The sequence below is a fragment of the Micropterus dolomieu genome, linkage group LG23, assembly GCF_021292245.1.
Source record: "Micropterus dolomieu isolate WLL.071019.BEF.003 ecotype Adirondacks linkage group LG23, ASM2129224v1, whole genome shotgun sequence".
Classification (NCBI taxonomy): Eukaryota; Metazoa; Chordata; class Actinopteri; order Centrarchiformes; family Centrarchidae; genus Micropterus; species Micropterus dolomieu.
Window position 1 is genome coordinate 28,396,330 of NC_060172.1, and position 17,889 is coordinate 28,414,218.

Genomic DNA, 17,889 nt, shown 5'->3' on the forward strand with positions numbered 1-17,889 from the left:
TATGTGATGCAAGGAAGGTTGTTTGCCAGTCATATCACGGCGAGCACAGCGGTCCCAAACCTGCAAGCGATGCCGGACATCTTTATCCTGGCAGCCTGCCCACCTCACCCAAAACCCACTGCCCATTCAAGTCACCTTGATCAGGAGGGTGATCACATATCAGGGCTTCGTCGCAGGGCACGTGGATACTGTCCACACACACACACACACACACACACACACACATCCGCAATAATCCCCAAATATCCAATGTGTGACTCATCTATTTCATTCAGAAAACTGGACTTACAAAGCCAAATGAGATATTACACTTTATTTAACAGTTACACATTTGTACACTGGCAGCAGCATGTAAAAACTGTATGAGTATTCATCAAGATAAAAACGGCAGTAAACCACACAATAGTAGACACAGATCTCTCCAGCAAAACGAAGGTGGAAGCATCTGTTTTTCACATCAACAGTGGCTGGTGTAATGATGTGACAGTGATTCAACAGCACTGTTCTCCTGATCTGGAATATTTATTCATAATCTGTAACCCTTCTGCTCCCCCTGTGAGTTTGCTTCTTTCACTCTGGTCGGTGTTTACATTCCAACACAGACCACCGTGCAGTACACACAGCACATGATCCAAACCCGGACTCCAGAGTTATTGTCCTCGGTGACTTTAACAAAGGTAACCTCAGCCATGAACTCCCCACATACAGACAGTTTATGAAATGCCCGACCAGAAAGGAGAATATTCTGGATTACTGTTACACAACAGTGAGCAGTGCCTACACAACAAACGGACCATGTCATGGTCCACCTGATTCCTGCCTACAGGCAGAAATTAAAGCTCTTTACACCTGTGAGGATATCAAAGCAGTGGACCAGTGAAGCTACGAAGACCTTCGGGCATGCTTGGACTGCCAGACAGGGATGTTTTCAAAACTGCTACCATCAGTTTGGCTGAGTTCAGAGACTGTGACATTTAACATTAGCTTCGGTGAGGACTGCTGTGTACCATCACACACCAGGGTGAGTAATAACAATGACAAACCCTGGTTCACAGCTAAACAAGTAAGAGGCATCTAGGAGTGGAGACAGGACCAGGTTTAGGGAGTCAAAGTACAGGTTTAGCAAGGCTGTGAGAATAGCTAAATTACTGTACTCAGAGAGACTACAACACCAGTTCTCTGCCAAAGACGCTGCACATCACCACTCCAACAAAAATTTTCGCCTGGTCAATGAACTGAATGAGTTCCACCTCCCCAACCTCAGCCATGGCCTGGGCCTATCAACTACTTCCCACCCCAGTGGCTCCCCCCTCCCCAGCGGCTCTCTTAATTGTGGAGAGAGACGTCAACAGACTGTTCAGCCAGGCAAAACCCCCACCAAGCAGATGGGCCAGACTCTGTCTCTCTACCCTGATGTACTGTGACGATCAGCTGTCTCCGGTGTTCATGGACATCTTTAACACCACACTGGAGACCTGCCATGTGCCAGCCTGCTTCAAATCCTCCACAATCAAGGACCACATGGCTACATACCTGTCGCCTTGACCTCTGTCATAATGAAGTCATTTGAGCGCCTTGTGTTGTTGCACCCCAAAACGATCACAGACCCACTCCTGGACCTCCTGCAGTTCGCCTACAGAGCCGGCAGATCTACAATGCAGTAAACATGTCCCCTCACTTCATCTACCAGCTCCTCCTCAGGAACCTATGCCAGAGTCCTGTTTGTGGATTTCAGCTATGCTCTCAATGTTCTGCAGCTGAGGGTGCCTGACTCTATCTGCAGGTGGTCACAAACTTCCTGTCTGATAGAAGGCAGCACATGAGGCTGGGGAAACATGTCTCTGACTGGGGAAGCTCCTGAATTTTGCGGATTACCTCACCCTCATTGGGTTCAACAATAATAGGGATGAGTTTGCCTACAGGTGGGAGATTAAACATCAATGATGGTACACTACACCACTATCACTGACTCCAGCCTGACCTCCTCCATCTGTACGCCTCCATGAAGGATTGTGGCTGACCCCTCCGCCAAGACACAAACTGTTCCAGACACTCCCCTCCAGCACGAGGCTGGGGTCCATCAGGACCAAACCTCACACCACAAGAACAGTTATCAACAAGGCCCAACTAGCATAACATATTCTTTATTATTCTTATTTTTTCATATCTTGTCAATTTTATATTTTGTATTTATATATCTTATGTTTATAATGCACCTAGACACCAAAGCAAATTCCTTATAATTTGCTTTGGTGAAAGATTTCCATAACCTACTTGAAAATAAAGCTGATCCCGATTCTGTGCACAAACAGCCCTGTGATGGAGCAGCACAGGAGGCTGCGTTGGTTGGGGCGTGTTGTTTAAGGTACCTGTGAGAAAATGAAATATGATCCAGAGGTCAGTTGGAGTAATAGATTAATGCATTCAAAGGCCAACGGTTGGACAATGGTTTGTATAGATAGGATGTTAAAACCTATCTGGAACTATTTTATCTTTAATCACAACAGTCAGGGGTAAACAGCATAAATACTTAATGTTGTAAGTATGTTTGCTGGCATGTATTGGCCAACGCAGGACCTTGCCAGGTGACATTGCGTTGCAGCAAAGGTTGAGCCAGGTTCAATTTCTTTGCTGGACGACCCTGTGTTATATTGCTGAGTGAACTCTGGTCGAAGTCACCCTCCAGGCCAAATCGAGCTCCCTAACCCGCGTGGGGTTTAAATACAGTGACAACTTTCGGACGAACAACCCTCTCTCCCTAGCATAAATAGGATCTGACGTTACCACTGCACTCACTGCTATAATACGTGTATCAAATAAACAACAGTGGTATTAAGATTCAGGATTGATGTTGAGGAAAAGTGTGTGTTTTGCTATGACGAAACTGAAAGCATTTGTCATTCATTTTGTGTTTGTGTTCATGTCAAATATTTCTTTAAGAACATGACTTTATATATTTACAAAAAATAAATATTTATAAAATTTTATGAAAAGATTGATATTCATTGTAAAGAAAAGCCTATATATTTGAAATGTTACATTCACAAATACTACATTTCAATATAAATCATATGGGCTACGTTGTTAACCTGTGAATGGCGACGTGACAATGTTAGTGCAGTTTCGAAATAAAAAAACGGTCACACGGAACACAAATTGAAAGAAAGGTCCCCCATCATGCAGCAAAGGGTGTTACACACCTTCAACAAGCCAGCATCGGTGCTGGCTCGGTATTTGAGGGTTTAACAACCCACTACCTCCCCGCCCTCATTGGTTTCGGGTTGGCAATCAATGTGGCGGACCCTCCCCATGAACGCACAAACGGAGTGGAAGTATGTAGGGAGAGGGAGTAGCAAGCAGTTTCGGGAAAAGCCCCAGGATTCATCAGAACCACGAAAGTCTGTACAAAATTTCAGTCTAAAAAAAATAATCTATAATAATATGATAATCTGCAGGTGTTCAGATATACCAGCGCATATGTGAAAACGTTCTTCAGCTGGTACAAATGTTGAATGTTTGTGAATCCACCTGATGGTTTTTGAGATATTTCAGTCGATATCAGTATGGCTAAAAAATAACTGGTCAGTGTTGGTCAGTAGCTGCCATCACCCATCCGGCTCTTGAAGCTGCACGGCACAATGGATGCTGAACAAGTGCACTGCTTTAAACACTTGTGTGATCTGCTTTCGCTGACAACCCGACTGTGTGTAGACAAGCGAATAAACAGAGAGGTGGCTGTGGAAGGCACTGATTAAAAAGCTGTGGGGGGACAGACGGGAATGTCATTATTATTTATCAGCTCCTTATGGCTTGTCTCACACACCTGGGTTCAGGTACAACAGTGCTGCAGGCACACACACAAACAGACACAGCATAGAGTGCAGAAACACAAAGCAAACATGTTCCTACACACAAATACTTCTGCAGATGCCAGAGACTCAAATACATAACCTGACACAGAGTTGCTGTCAGAAATTTCTTTCACTCATTCAATCAGTGATCAGAGGCCTGATGAGCAACTCAGCAATTTAAACAGCTAAAACTAGTCAGGCGTATGAAGCAGTAAGGTTGGATTCCAACTCTAGAGAAGACGTTAATTACACTGGATCCCTCTAATAGAGTCACGCTGCACCAACTAATGACAACAGAGGCACGCTGCGGACGTACAGAGCTCATTACTCACGCAAACAACACAGTTCTCATGGGACAAAGAGAATAACTGTACTCCTCTTATAGCACATACATAGTGTTTGCATGATGCAAACGCATTTGGGGACAGCATGGGAGCTGAGTGGTGTAACACACTTGCCAGCAGATGAAATTTTGTGTAACAAAGGTAAAGGACAGTGGGAATCGCCAATTGACGCTGTGCGGAAAAACAATCTGGGGGAAGAGAATCACACTTATTTTCATTATGGGTCAGGGCAGGACACCAGGCAAATTTTAATTTCAGAGAATTTCAAAGCTTCTCTGGGGTGATGTGTACGAGGAGAGAATGGAAGGATGTTGGAGGCAAGAGGTAGAGGCAATGGGGGGGGAGTTACAGGAGTAAGGAACAAAAGGAAGAGTTCAAGGGAAGAGCGAAAGCACAGAGGGTGGGAGAGGAATATATTCTTTAGAACAATTTCATGCTTGTATCATTTTCTTGTTACATCTCTCTTTGAGGCACAATAGAGTAAGGCATTGCAGGGATAATTGCATCCATGCTCTGGCTTTCGAGAGGCTTCTAGTCTCTTCTGATGCATGCCGGAACAGCTCCATGTTGCCATTTCTCGTCCTCTCCGTCTGCTTCTGAAATAGCGACCGACAGGCAGCCATTGAGTGCAGGCCTGCTGTTGTAAAGACGGGGAAGAAATCATGATCAGGTCCTCTGACAGAGAAACACCCCTCTCCTTTTGCTGAAGGCCTTTCAGTCGACTGAGGCTGTTTGTTCCTCTCACAGCTTCTGACAGGCTGTAATTCTGTTTTAGGACTGAAAAACCTCAAAGTGCTACACGGTGTTCAGCAGCAGTAAAATATTTTTTTTCTTATTTTAGTACTTCTCTCAGGATTAGATGAATACCGTGTCTCTCCTCGGCCATATAAAGTGCTGATTGTCCTTGTGACCTCTCATGAGGGTCGTTGACTTCCTCTGGCCTTTGCGTGCCCAGACTGTGTTAAACAGCCTGGCTATAAAAGGCAAAGCCGAGATGACAGAGGATTAGGGCCTCAGTGTCATTTCTGTTTCCCATTAAAAGTCTCCACCACAGAGACCCCTGTGTTTCCAGACTGACAACTAGTCGTCTTCTGACATCAAAAATGTCAAAAACCATCACGGTGCCAATTTTATTTTAACCATTGTGGAGCTATATTTTATGACTATAAAGTCATTGCCCTAGTTTTAATCTATTTTATTTTGCATTATAACCTTTATTACTGTTTTATTCATGTGCTTTATTAATAAAACACCAACTTATGTGACTATTCTTTTCTGCTTCCCTTCAGGGATCACCGAATATCTTCTCTTGCAAAGCCAGCAAGATACTTCTGTGAATGTGTTGGGTTTTATTTTCAGTTTCTAAACTTTAAAAGTAAAGAGGTGGAAAGGAAAGGAAACGTATGCACTGTTCCCACGAGAAAATAAGAGAGAAATTTTACTATACACATTAAAAGCATAATGAGTAGGATTTTCCTAAAAACTTTGTCATGTCAGAATAGAATACAAAAAAAGACTGGATAAATCGAATTCCCCTGTGACTTTTCTATGGTGTGGTCGAGGTGAATACTGTGAGTAAACGCAGATGTGTGTTAGCCCTGTGTGTGTGCTCTCCACTCTGTGTGTGAATGTGTGGTGACAGATTGAGGGTGCTGGGAGACTCTGGTGGCCGATGACGCCTCTTACTCCTGTTGCTGCTGCTGAATGTGAGCGGCACTCTCAGATACGACCCGCTCTGCCCTTGGCAACTACAAAAAGGAGGTGGCACTAGTTTCCTGTTTTCTGTGTGGTTTAGTTTCCCTCGTTTGTCTTTCTCATTTGTCTTCTCACAAGAGACGACCTGTATCCCATAGGTGTCTCCTGCTTGAGAAGCTTTGCTCCCCGGCATTAAATTGCTTCTGTGTGACAGAGAGAAAGAGGAGCAATTTGCAGCCAGTTTCCACACCTCATATTGCATCAGAGACACAAAATGTACATTCTGTAAGAAATGTTACAGTATAGAGCTGAGTATCCAATCTTTCTCTGCAGGTTTCACTATTTCAGTTACAGCAATCATTCTGATAGCTGAACACCTGTAATTCATCCTCTGCTTTTGTATCTTGAAGCATCAGCAGATTAAGATTCACACAATCCTGTAAAGCCATAGTTTAAACTCCAGATCATGACTTTTGTTTTTACAAAGCTGAGAAGATGAGCACTGTTCGACAGCATTAGACTGAAGAGAAGACAATGACAGCCTGCATTTCTTGAACAAAAATACACTCCATACTTCCCATCTCTCTGACATGCTTTAGTTAGAAGTTGAGAACCAGGGGAATTCCAGCCATGATGAAAGAGTGCAGCTAACTCCAGAGTAAACAGGGTTCAGCCGAACCAAGAGACCCAAGAGACAAGAGAAATCATTAATGCATCAAAGGCTGTCAAAAGAATACAGTCGGAAAGTCGGAAAGTGTAAACACAGCAGATGGCGAGCATCTCTTCCATGGACGGGTGATTCTGCACCGCTGACACGGTATTAGCCCCTACTGAGGTTGTTTGTATCTGCCTGCCAGTGAGAAGGGATAATGGGGAAAAAAACTAGATGGATTACGAGATTAGGCTGTGCAGATTTGACAACAAGAACTGTGATTAACAGACGTTCAAAAAAAATATTAATCATTAATGTTATTGTTATACACGTGTTATAAAATACTGGTTTATTACAATTGGGTCTTATTTTGTGGCTTTGGTCATCGTGTCTATCGGTTTTGATAACATTGTGCTAATATTGTGATAACATTGAGTAGTAGGTGAAATTTGCACACACGCCAGCATATTGCTACAACATCCGGCGGGGCAGGAACATGTTTTCAGTGTGGGGCGATGCCCAGCACACATGCATGCACGGACACATTTTTAGAACATAATTAATATATAATCATATAATTAAAACACTGACAGATGTAGGATCACATTTTCTAAACTTTAATCTGAAACTGGAGGGAATTATAGCAGTTTAGGAAAATCAAGATTTTTAAACCTGCACCAAGCTCAATTGCTGACTTGGAAGACACACATGTTAAACACATGGGCTGATAGCTTTGAGTTGTTTTACTGAAGATGTTATCTTCGCTGCGTCATGCATCAGATGCTGTAGATATTCACCCCGACATTGTCTCATTCGTCTGCTCTCTGAGTCACCAGTGCTTTTTCTGCACAAGAACGTTATCTTCTAGCCCAAGTCATTATTAGATTAGTTACTGAGGACACCAAGATTCACTGGCAGCATACAGACCAGTGTAAATTCTGGATAAATGCGCACGTGTAAAAGCAGTCAATTGTGGACAGTTCTTTCTCTCTACATCAGGACCAGACTCGCATATTGTTCTGGACATGTCCAAATGTCCACCACCCTCGCCCCCGTGAAAGACGTGAAATGAACAAGAGAGGCTGGAGGAGGACACCAGGCTTTAATCAGTTAGGTCCCAGACTGGCTGCTCGCCCCATCCGTCTTCCTTCCCTGTCTGTCTGTCTGCTCCTGTGAGGTGTCCTCTTTAAACTGTAATCAGAGAGGCGAGTGAGGTGAGGGATGTGTTGGGACAGAGGGAGTGAAGAGGAAGCACAGAGATCCCTCTCTCTCTCTCCTATCCTACCCTATCTTCAATGTGTACACTTCTTTGTGGTTACAGATTAGATCACAAGCTTGAGAGCATCCATCCCATCAGCAGATCAATCAACGTGAGCAGCATGGGCAACCCAAAGCACACAGGACATTTCAGTTAGGACGGAAGCGTGTGTACATGTTGGGTGTGTGTTATCTATGTGGTTGCACAAACCTGATTAAGTCTCATAAAAAGGCTGCTATCGTGGAAAGCAAACACATTTTCCTTATCTTATTTGAACTGAAAGTTTAAGAGGTCATCTGCATGTAGAGTCATTTCACAACTTTCACACTTTGAAACATAAAGGAATATAGATAGTTAATATTTTCATAATAAATTATTTATCTGAATGAATCGCTTAATCTTTTAGGCTATACAAGAAAAAACATTTTTTAAATTCCCATCACATGTTCCCAGAGCCCAAGGTGATATATTCAAATTGCGGCTTTGCCCAATCAACAGTCAAATACCAAAATATATTTGATTTACAATTATATAAAATCTGTGAAATTCTCACATTTGAGAAGCTTGAACAAGAAAAAGTTTGGTACTTTTGCTTGATAAATGATTTAAACAACTAATCCTTTATCAAAACTATCATGTAACATATGTCAGTCAAGTAATTAATCTACTATCATTTAACCACTACTTAAAATGAAATTTAGCAACTGTCACCAAGAAAGTAAAGCTTTTTTCTTATTTAATAAAGTAGGTACGATCCGCTTCCTAATCCATACTGTTGGCCACACGTCAGTTTCATATAAGTAAACATCATCACACACACCTAGAGCTCCAGATCGATGGCATGGGAGAAAATATGAGGACAGATTTCATTACAAAAATGATCGATGAAATCAATAGAGCATGTGTGTGTGTGTGTGTGTGTGTGTGTGTGTGTGTGTGTGTGTGTGTGTGTGTGTGTGTGTGTGTGTGTGTGTGTGTGTTTGTGTGTGTGTGTGTGTGTGTGTGTGTACACGTGGACATGTCCAGAATAATATGCGTTTCTGGTCCTGATGTAGAGAGAAAGAACTGTCCACAATTGACTGCTTTTACGACACATATGCCTGTGTGTGTGTGTGTGTGTGTGCTTGTGGTCTCCTCCAGAATACTGATCCGAGCTCTACCTTCATGGTGAGACATGATAGCTGCTTGCAAATAAACTCAGGGAGTGATGCACATATCATATCCTCTTCCTCTGCGAAGCCAGAGATACACATCTTCAGGACTGACAACAAAGGTTTGTGATATACAATCCAGCCAGAGATGTGTGTGAGCTCACCCATATGTCTGCCTGTCTGTTTGTGTGAGGAGGTGGGCAGTGAAAGAGAGTGTGTTTGACTTGAGGCACTGTTGTTTTATGCGTTGCCCAGGGGGGTCAAGACAGGAATGTGGAGCCCTATCTCTCTTCTTTTGTGGTGTTTGTGTGTGTGTGTGTGTGTGTGTGTGTGTGTGTGTGTGTGTGTGTGTGTGTGTGTGTGTGTGTGTGTGTGTGTGTCAAGAAGGAAAGCACGCACCTGTGGAGTGGTATATAAGAAACTGACTCATGGCCAAAAGGAGCCCCTCGTCAAAAAACACTCTCACATGCAGACACTCCCCAGGTCAGTCAGCTTCTCTAATTATTACGTGCCATCCATCTTTCATTAGTGTATTATATTGTCGTCTGAGTGGACATACTGAACATGTGAAAGCACTGAAAGCAGCTGTGTGTTCATCACATTATAACACTATATTAAAGGAGTGGTGCATCATAAGCTCTGGAGTGCTTACAGGAGTGGAGTTAGGGTTCACACTCAAAGTTAAACAGGTTAAAATGGTCGATAAAAAAAAAAAAAAGTCAGAGACACTTCGAACTGACAATGTATAGTAAATGCTTAGATATGGCAAAAAAGGTTTTGCTTTTTAAGGGGACCTGAGCACAAAGAGGAAGAACTAACCTCCTTACATGAACATTAAATCTTATGCGCGGTGCATATGGAGCAAAATCAGGGCCAAATGTTTTGTTAATTTGAAAAAAAAAAATGTAATAGAAATACTAAAACTTGTAATTGAACATTTAAGTTTTGGTCTTAAACTTGAAAAATACAACCATGTATTCAAAATAAAAATAAGTGTTTAAGTGTTTCAGATCAGTTTTTTTCAGAACTTTTTAAACAGAACTTTGTCACTGGAATCTGTGACTTGGATAGAAAGCATTGAGTCACAGTTATACCAGTACCAACAGTTCCTGAAGGCAACATGACTGAGAATCTTCTGCCTTCTTTGTCAGGGTGTCACTCATGATTCTAAGCCCCCCTCTGCAAAATCAGGGCCAAAAGTCTGAAACTGAAAAAACGGATCTGAAACTGAAAAAACAAGATTTGAGAGTATGACAAAATTGCTTTGATTCTGAAAATATAAAAAGTGGAACTTTTAAAATAAAAGTAAGTCCTCATAAAAATAAGTCCTCAAATATCAACATTTCTATTTTGAATATATGGTTGTATTTTTCAAGTTTAAGACCAAAACTTAAATGTTCAATTACAAGTTTCAGTTTTTTTTTCCAATTAACAAAACATTTGGTCCTGATACACTTCTTCTAATCTTTGATTTTAAAAACTTGGGATACTGCAGACATAACAACAGCCCATAATCAGCTTGGAAATGCTCCTACGATTGACTGGAGGGGCAAATTGGACCCAAAACGGCCTAATTATCTTCTAGTGTGCGGCTACCATTAGTTCAATAAACAGTAAATTAAGGAGGAGGTTGGCTGGGTAGAGGGAGCTGCGCCAGCAAAAGGTGTTTGCATGATTATACCAGCAGAGTAAAGTGTCAGGTTATAATGTACACCTGCATAGATATGACTGGACATTACTAGGCAGCTGATAGCCACACAGCTGTGGGTGAGCCAGTGACTGTGAAACTTGAATGAAACAGCTGATATGAGCTAATTATCTACTCTAACACAAGTGGGACTTTAGTGCCCTGCCTGAACTAACGCTGTTCTCCATACATACTGCGTGTCGGTATATGTAATTTTTTTATCATGTAGATCAATACAATTTGAAGTACAGTATTTGTAGGCTTAAACCCCGGAGGTACAGATGCATGGATAAACAGAAGTGGTGATAATAATAATAACGGATTTGAGATCCATTGCTGCAAATTCATCCAGTGTTGCAGCTGCATACACGGATCAGATGGATCAAGACTGGTTTAGCTTTATTGCAAGTATTGACACAGCAAAATAAGCAATAAACCACAGCAAAAGTCAACATTCACATCCATAAAGTGCAAAAGCATTTTTTTTAAAAGACCAATGTGATTCATTGTATCCTCAGGGGAAAGACTTACTTTTTATTTGAGACAAATATTTCCCATCTGTCCTGTCTTCTTCTTGCTCTCAGAAAAGCTAATGTGCTCTGTCTCTGATCACCAGCATCACTGTAAATTATTATCTCTCAGACTTGAAAGCATAGCATAGCATAGCATAGCATAGCATAGCACTGTGATATAAAGTTATATGCAACAGTTTGTACACAGATGTTTCCTACATCTTGCTTAAATTCAAAGAGCACTCATCAGTGGTGGGTTTTCCCAGGCAGCTCAGGACGTTGAAGACGGTTTTGCCCAACTTCCAGAATGAAAGGACAATAAACTTTGGTCAGTTTCAGATCAGCAGCAAAAGCTAGTCAGTCTGTCCACTCGTTCCTCAACATCCTCACAGAATCTAACCGATATCTGCTCTTATCCAGCTGACTCTGAATGTACAGTCAGTCTCCAGCTGCCCTGCTGCTACTGATGTCCTTGTGAGAGAATATTCCCTCTGCTGCTCCCCCTGCCTCTGCTGCAGACACTTGAAAGCTCAGACATTTCCTGGATCACTACTGTTCTTCCCCTTTCATCTGTGCAGACCAGCAACTGTACACACAGTGAAAATATTTCAGAACAGTATACTATTTAATTATTTTCCCCTCTTATTTTTGTACATTTTATCAGCATTGTACACAGAACTACATAGAAAATTGCTGCATTTAAGCTAATGCTTCAGTTGTAGAACCTTTGGTTTCTCACTATTCTGTCACTTAACATTGAGTATATTTAAAGGAATACTTCCACATTTTGGAAAAGACACTGTATTCACTTTCTTGCTGAGAGTTAGATGAGAAGATTAATGTCACCCTCAAGTCTGAAGGATAAATATTAGGCTACAACCAGCAGGTGGCTAACTTAGCAAGCTGGAAACAGGGCTAGCCTGGCTCTGTCTCGTAAAAGCACAAATGAGATATAGCATGCTCTCTATCCACTAAGCTAAGCTTACCCGCTGCAGGATGTTGCTTCAGATTTAACAGACAGATATGAGAGTGCCAATTTATCTATAACTATTAATATTCACATCTAACTCTCTGCAAGAAAGCAAATCAACATATTTTCCAATTATGCAAAACCTGTCCCGTTCTCGATAAAAGTGCGGTTTAATCCTGCAGGTCACAAAATTCTGGGAGCAGCGAAACGAGTTATTGTTGAAGTCAGGTAATAATTGGCTTTTTCCTTCATTGTGTGAGCAACCGTGATCTGATTTTATGCTACACACGGCATGAGTCTGCAAACAGCAGGGCGAGTAAATTAAAATTTCAAACTTGGAATTTCTTGACAAAGCATCTGTCTAGCTGTCAACATTGTAAACCAGGCTGGACTAGGAGCTGAAATCTCTATTTTATATGTAGGCTACAGGAATTCACAATAGGTTGGTCCTCATATATATTGCATTTTTAATTCACTTAGCAGAGCTAACACATTCGTTTACCTCATGCAAATGAGAAAGTCATAAACACAAGAAAAGCAATAGCATTTGAGCGGCATTGCCTAATCAATCATTGTGTGTGTGTGTGTGTGTGTGTGTGTGTGTGTGTGTGTGTGTGTCAGGCACCGGTGGTCTCAACCCTTCATATTGCCTACAAAAACTAATTCTCAACAACACAGATGGCACAAACAAAAACACAACAACGCGGCACAAGCTCTCACTCATCACCGCACACTCACGAGAAGCCTCTGAGCAGAGGATCAATCACTGCATGAGAGGGAAGAGGATAAAACGACATAAGAGAAATGAAACTGAAAGGGGAGCACATAGAAACATGCACACACACAAACGCTCATCTTAGTGCGTGTATGTGTGTGTTTACGGCTGAGGGCCCAGTCTGGAGGAATGAAGCAGCTGCAATCCAACAGCGACACAACAATGAGTCATCCTGGCAGTTGTTCACATCAAACACGCACTAGTGGGAATTCCTTGGAGACACACACCCACACACACATACATAAGAGTTGTATTACTGAGACCATCTAGATCTACTTAGATGGAGTAAAAACTAATCAAACATCCAGAGCACACACCTGAGTGCTGGCACTGGTGAGTGCTCTAGATGTGTTAGCTCTATAAGCAGGGTTAGCTGTTCCTTATAGCAGAAACTGGTGTTACCATGGCACAAACCTCCAGCTAACAATTTTGTTCACTTTTGTCAAAATGCTTTCAGGCACAAAAAGGAAAAGCTTGCTGTTGAAAAATCTGCAGCAGCATGTGCCAAATAAAGTGTAAAGCCGAGGATAAAGCATGCAGAGCAACTTTAACTAAGAAGAGGATAAAAGAAAGTGATGGGGAAACGTGGGAATAGTACAGAGAAACACCAGCACATCAATAGGCGATGGGTTTCCTTAATTTCCTGTTCTCAACGGTTTACAATCATTACACAAAGATATTACTGAATAACATAGTGATGTTTTAAACTGCACCACACGTGAACTCACAGGTTTCCCATAAACAGCAGCTTTTGGTTTCTGTAAAGAAAAGAAACAGCCCTCAAGTGCAGGATCTGGCTTCCATCTCATCAGCTCTGCTCTAAGTTGCAAAATGAAAAAGGCAAAGAGGCCTTCAGAGGTGGAGGACTCATGCAATATGCATAGCCACTAGTTCTTTGTGTGTGAATGTGAGTGAATATATATGTGTGTTTGCCGGGGCTTTCATGGCAGGATGACGAAGCAGGAAAAGAAAGGAGACAGGAAAGGACTAAGAAACAGCCAAACATGTTTTGGACCCTGCAACGGTTCCTCTCCAAATGACAGAAGTGAAAGGACCGAGTCGGCCCACCAGAACAAATATGAAAAAGTACAAAAATAAAGTGCCACACTTCCTCCACCTCTCCTATCAATCTACCTCCGTTCGTCTTCCTCCTCTCCCCAGTCAACATGTCATTTGTTGCTTGCTACCATGACACGACTCAGGAAGGCATAACCGCACGATGGGCCAGTTTCAGTATGTGTGTGTGGATGTGAGTGCAGAAGGAGAGATAATGAAAGGGTTTCTAGCATATACAGAAGATAAGGAGTGCTGATTAATATTGTAAAGAACATATCAGAGGAAAAATCTCTGAAACACTTTGATATGTGAGGAGGAAAAAAATCAAAGCACAGGCACACTTTCAAAAGGCAATTTTAAAGATAGATAGAAAAAACTGTTGATCTCAGACAGCCGCCTCAACACAAAGTCTATAGGAGAGCTCTCCAGTGAATTAAAAGAAAATAGATAGTAGAAGTGGACAGGATGGAAGTTCAGTCTTAATTAAAGACCAACTCTAATTGACTGGTGGACCAATTACTGTGGTGTTTGTGGGTAATGTAACAGTGAGGGAGCAGAACCCAGTGCGGCCCTGCTCATAATTACAGCAGGCATCAGATTTGACCAATGAGTGAGCTTAGCATACAAAAACACACACAGGCTTTGATTCATAAATAGGAATTAGGTCTAGTTTATCCATTAGGGTACATTTGCAATGATGAGAAATGCTGTAATACAGCAGCGAAACGCATTAATTAATGAATCAAACATGTCGCATGTTTGTAAATGCTTTGTCAAGTTTGCAGATGAAGTGGCTGTGCTGTGTTTCTCCAGCAAATATTAATGATTTCTGTGTAAATCTGCTCCTGCCCTGTTTAATTAATGAGATTTGTTCAACTAGAGCACAGACCCGAAGAAAATGTGTGTGTGTGTGATTAATGTCTATTGTCGGCGTGCTGTGAGTCACAGGTGAGGAGGTTACAGTGTCAGCATCATACCGCATCTTAACTGGGTCACATCAGCACACACACACACACACACACACACACACACACACAAACAAGAAACACAAAACAGAGCAGGTGCTTGTGTGTAGAAGCTAAATCGACTTTGCTGTCTCTGATTTCTTTGGTAGATTGGTGAGATTCGGTGGTGTTCCAAGTTCTTCCTGCAAAAAAACCCCCCGTTCTTTTGAGGTGTGTGCATGAGCTTCGAACCGACCGACTCGTGATGAAAGAGAATGAAATATCAGTGATCGACAGAAAACAAGCAAAAAGAGTTTCGGGGTACTGATTGTGATAAAGATGTGCTTTTAGGGAATACTCTGTGTTGGAGGAGTTGAAAGGATGAAAGAAAAATTGGATGGAAGATGGGAGGAGTGACAGGTCAGAAAAAGGAGCATGGATTTACTCGACACGCTCTCAGACACACAGCATTTTAAATGAGAAGGAAGCAGCCTGGAGGGCGGAGCAGAAATGAAAGACTCCAAAACAGCGGCTGGCGAGGATTCATTGAGCAAGGCACTTGACCTGAACTTGCTCCCATCACACAGAAATGTGGAAAACTGGACAGGAATGGCTACATTTTGTGCCTGGAGGCAGCTGGAAGGAGTTCAAAGATGGCAGAGATAATCACACAATGCTTCAGTGATGTTTGCGCTCCGAAAAAGAAAGTTCTTTTACTCAGTCTGAGACTTTCTCTAGGAAAACGATTCAGAATACTAATGGTGACATGAAGGATGGTCCAATCATCCTTCCTCACGCAGTGATGAAAGAAAAACTCACTAAGTGTAATTTAATTGTTGGAGGGACACATTCTGCTAACAGTCTGCCGCTTTAATCCAGCCCGATATGGAAAATGTATTCATCCGTATCGGAGAGGTGATTGACAGCTGGCACAGGTACCATATGGGCTCCATCGGTGACAGCAGCACTGAAATAACACAGCAGGTGCTTTGATCAAAGCAACTTCCTATTTTCATCACCGTGCTTCGGAGGACATCTGCATAGCAGCTTTGCCCAAGGGAACGCTGACACAGCAGGCCAGGCTTCCTCAGCATCAGCACAATGAAACTGGATGTGAGAATGTGTGTGTGTGTGTGTGTGTGTGTGTGTGTGTGTGTGTGTGTGTGTGTGTGTGTGTGTGTGTGTGTGTGTGTGTGTGTGTGTGTGTGTGCGCGCAGGAATACACACTGCCTTTCCTTTCCCAAGCAGCCAGGGTCGGGGTAAAAAAACACTGAAGGACTCTCTCTGATGGGGATGCAGATAAGAAAGCACTGTTTCAGAGGGTTGCACAGGGGGACTCTTCAAAGGGAAATATTCACCAGGTACAGCTGAGGTTGGATGGAGTTTAGCAGCAAATTAGAAACCTTTATCAGCCAAAAGTTGGTCCAGTGAGTCCATGATAACATTCCTTCAGAGTAGTTTTCATTCATTCTGCTGTGACTGCATAATCCATTAATTCAGTGCCAAGAGCTACTAAAGTGTCACGGTTTTGATTTAAATGCAGTTCTGTGGCTGAAACAAAGTACTGTGATATCTGCAGATATCAGAGGAATAATGTATTTGTTACTGACGTTGTTGTAAAACAAGAGATTGGTATCCAAGTACCCATGAGCAATTTGACCTGCCTCTCCACACACTCAACAACAAATCAAATACTGCTCTAAATCAGTGGTTGCCAACATGAGGGTCTGGACCCCCCAGGGTAGCAAGATGCGTCTGAGGAATCACAGGATAATTGATAAGCAGTTTTTTGGACAGTTGTCTTTGTGAAATGGAACACAAAGCAAAACTAAATTTTAACTTGTGGTTCCCCCTTTATTGCTGAGCGCTATTTCTCTTCATGTAAGAATGAAAAACCACAAGCAACACAAAAATGGCCGACTGTACAGGTAAGAAAAAAACACTGCGGTTCATATTTCTTTCAAGAGCAGAAAAACACAGCTTCAGGCGTATCCTTTTCAAGTTCTCAACCCAAGCAACTCCTACAGAACCAACATTTTTTTTGAACTGGAATACTACTCACTTGAAGTCAAATCAATAAAAACAGAAAACAGCAAGCAATCTATGCAGCAAATAAGCTGTCACACTCACATTTTTTTAGGTAAGCACATAATGGAAATTAACTCCATATGTTAATATAGCAATAACCCTGCAGGAAAACAGCTGAGATTAAGCTTGTGTGTGCAGCGAGTGCTTGTACACTCAGCCGAGTGTGACATGTCTTCAGCCCTGAACAGATAACTGCTCTGCGCGAATCTGCCTGAGGTGTTGTGCCACAACGAACCCCCAACGTAGTTTTCAGCTGCTTCTGTCAGTGGAGCGGGATTCACTCAAATGATTGGGGAGATCAGCAAGAATGAAGAGTAAAGTTATTGTTCATCAAATCTGGACTGCTAGAACGCTAGTTATGTAGAAATAGAAATAAAATGTTATGTTTGTGTGAGTGTTTAATGCTTATATGTTTTTCTTTACCCTGTAGTCTGTTCAGTCTCTGCACACACACACACTGCTCACCCAAAGAGCCATCCAATCCAATGGATCGTGACCACTAAGAAGAAGAGACTAATGAAATATGCATGACATGGGGAAAAAACCTCTGCCTTAGCACACAGAAATGTTCTGCCTCCCTTTCTGTCAGAGCATAAAACATTGATGGCGGCGCTCAGCGGCGCAGCAGCAGCTGAACCGCTGGATGCAGAGCTGAGTTGAACCTGTAGAGGGTTAGCAAGTTCACATCTAATTCTGGACTTCACCCACGGGACCACATAGCCGAGAACGAGACGGGCAGTTTCATGTCAAAAAAGGTTTTTCCTGGTTCAACGCAGCCCTCGGCTGTGTGTGTGTGTGCAAGTGTGTTTATAGAGCAAGACCTGAAAAAACTGTTGACATGTTAGGTCATATAAGGATGTGTGCTTCCACTTCTAATAGAACGTACAAACCAGTCCTGGCGTGTGT

The 17,889-nt window shown here is 42.3% G+C and overlaps 1 protein-coding gene across 3 annotated transcripts in view; it reads right to left on the reverse strand.

Moving 5' to 3' along the window:
• LOC123963926 (transmembrane protein 211) overlaps positions 1-17,889 on the reverse strand; it is a 98,388-nt gene that overhangs the window by 49,264 nt on the left and 31,235 nt on the right. For 2 of the 3 annotated variants that reach the window (XM_046041044.1, XM_046041043.1), the window contains exon 3: positions 2,275-2,369. The exons of the other annotated variant lie outside the window; for it this stretch is intronic. In XM_046041044.1, the coding sequence (XP_045897000.1) occupies positions 2,275-2,369 (95 nt within the window). The remainder of the gene's footprint in view (positions 1-2,274; positions 2,370-17,889) is intronic. 3 annotated transcript variants of the gene reach the window in all.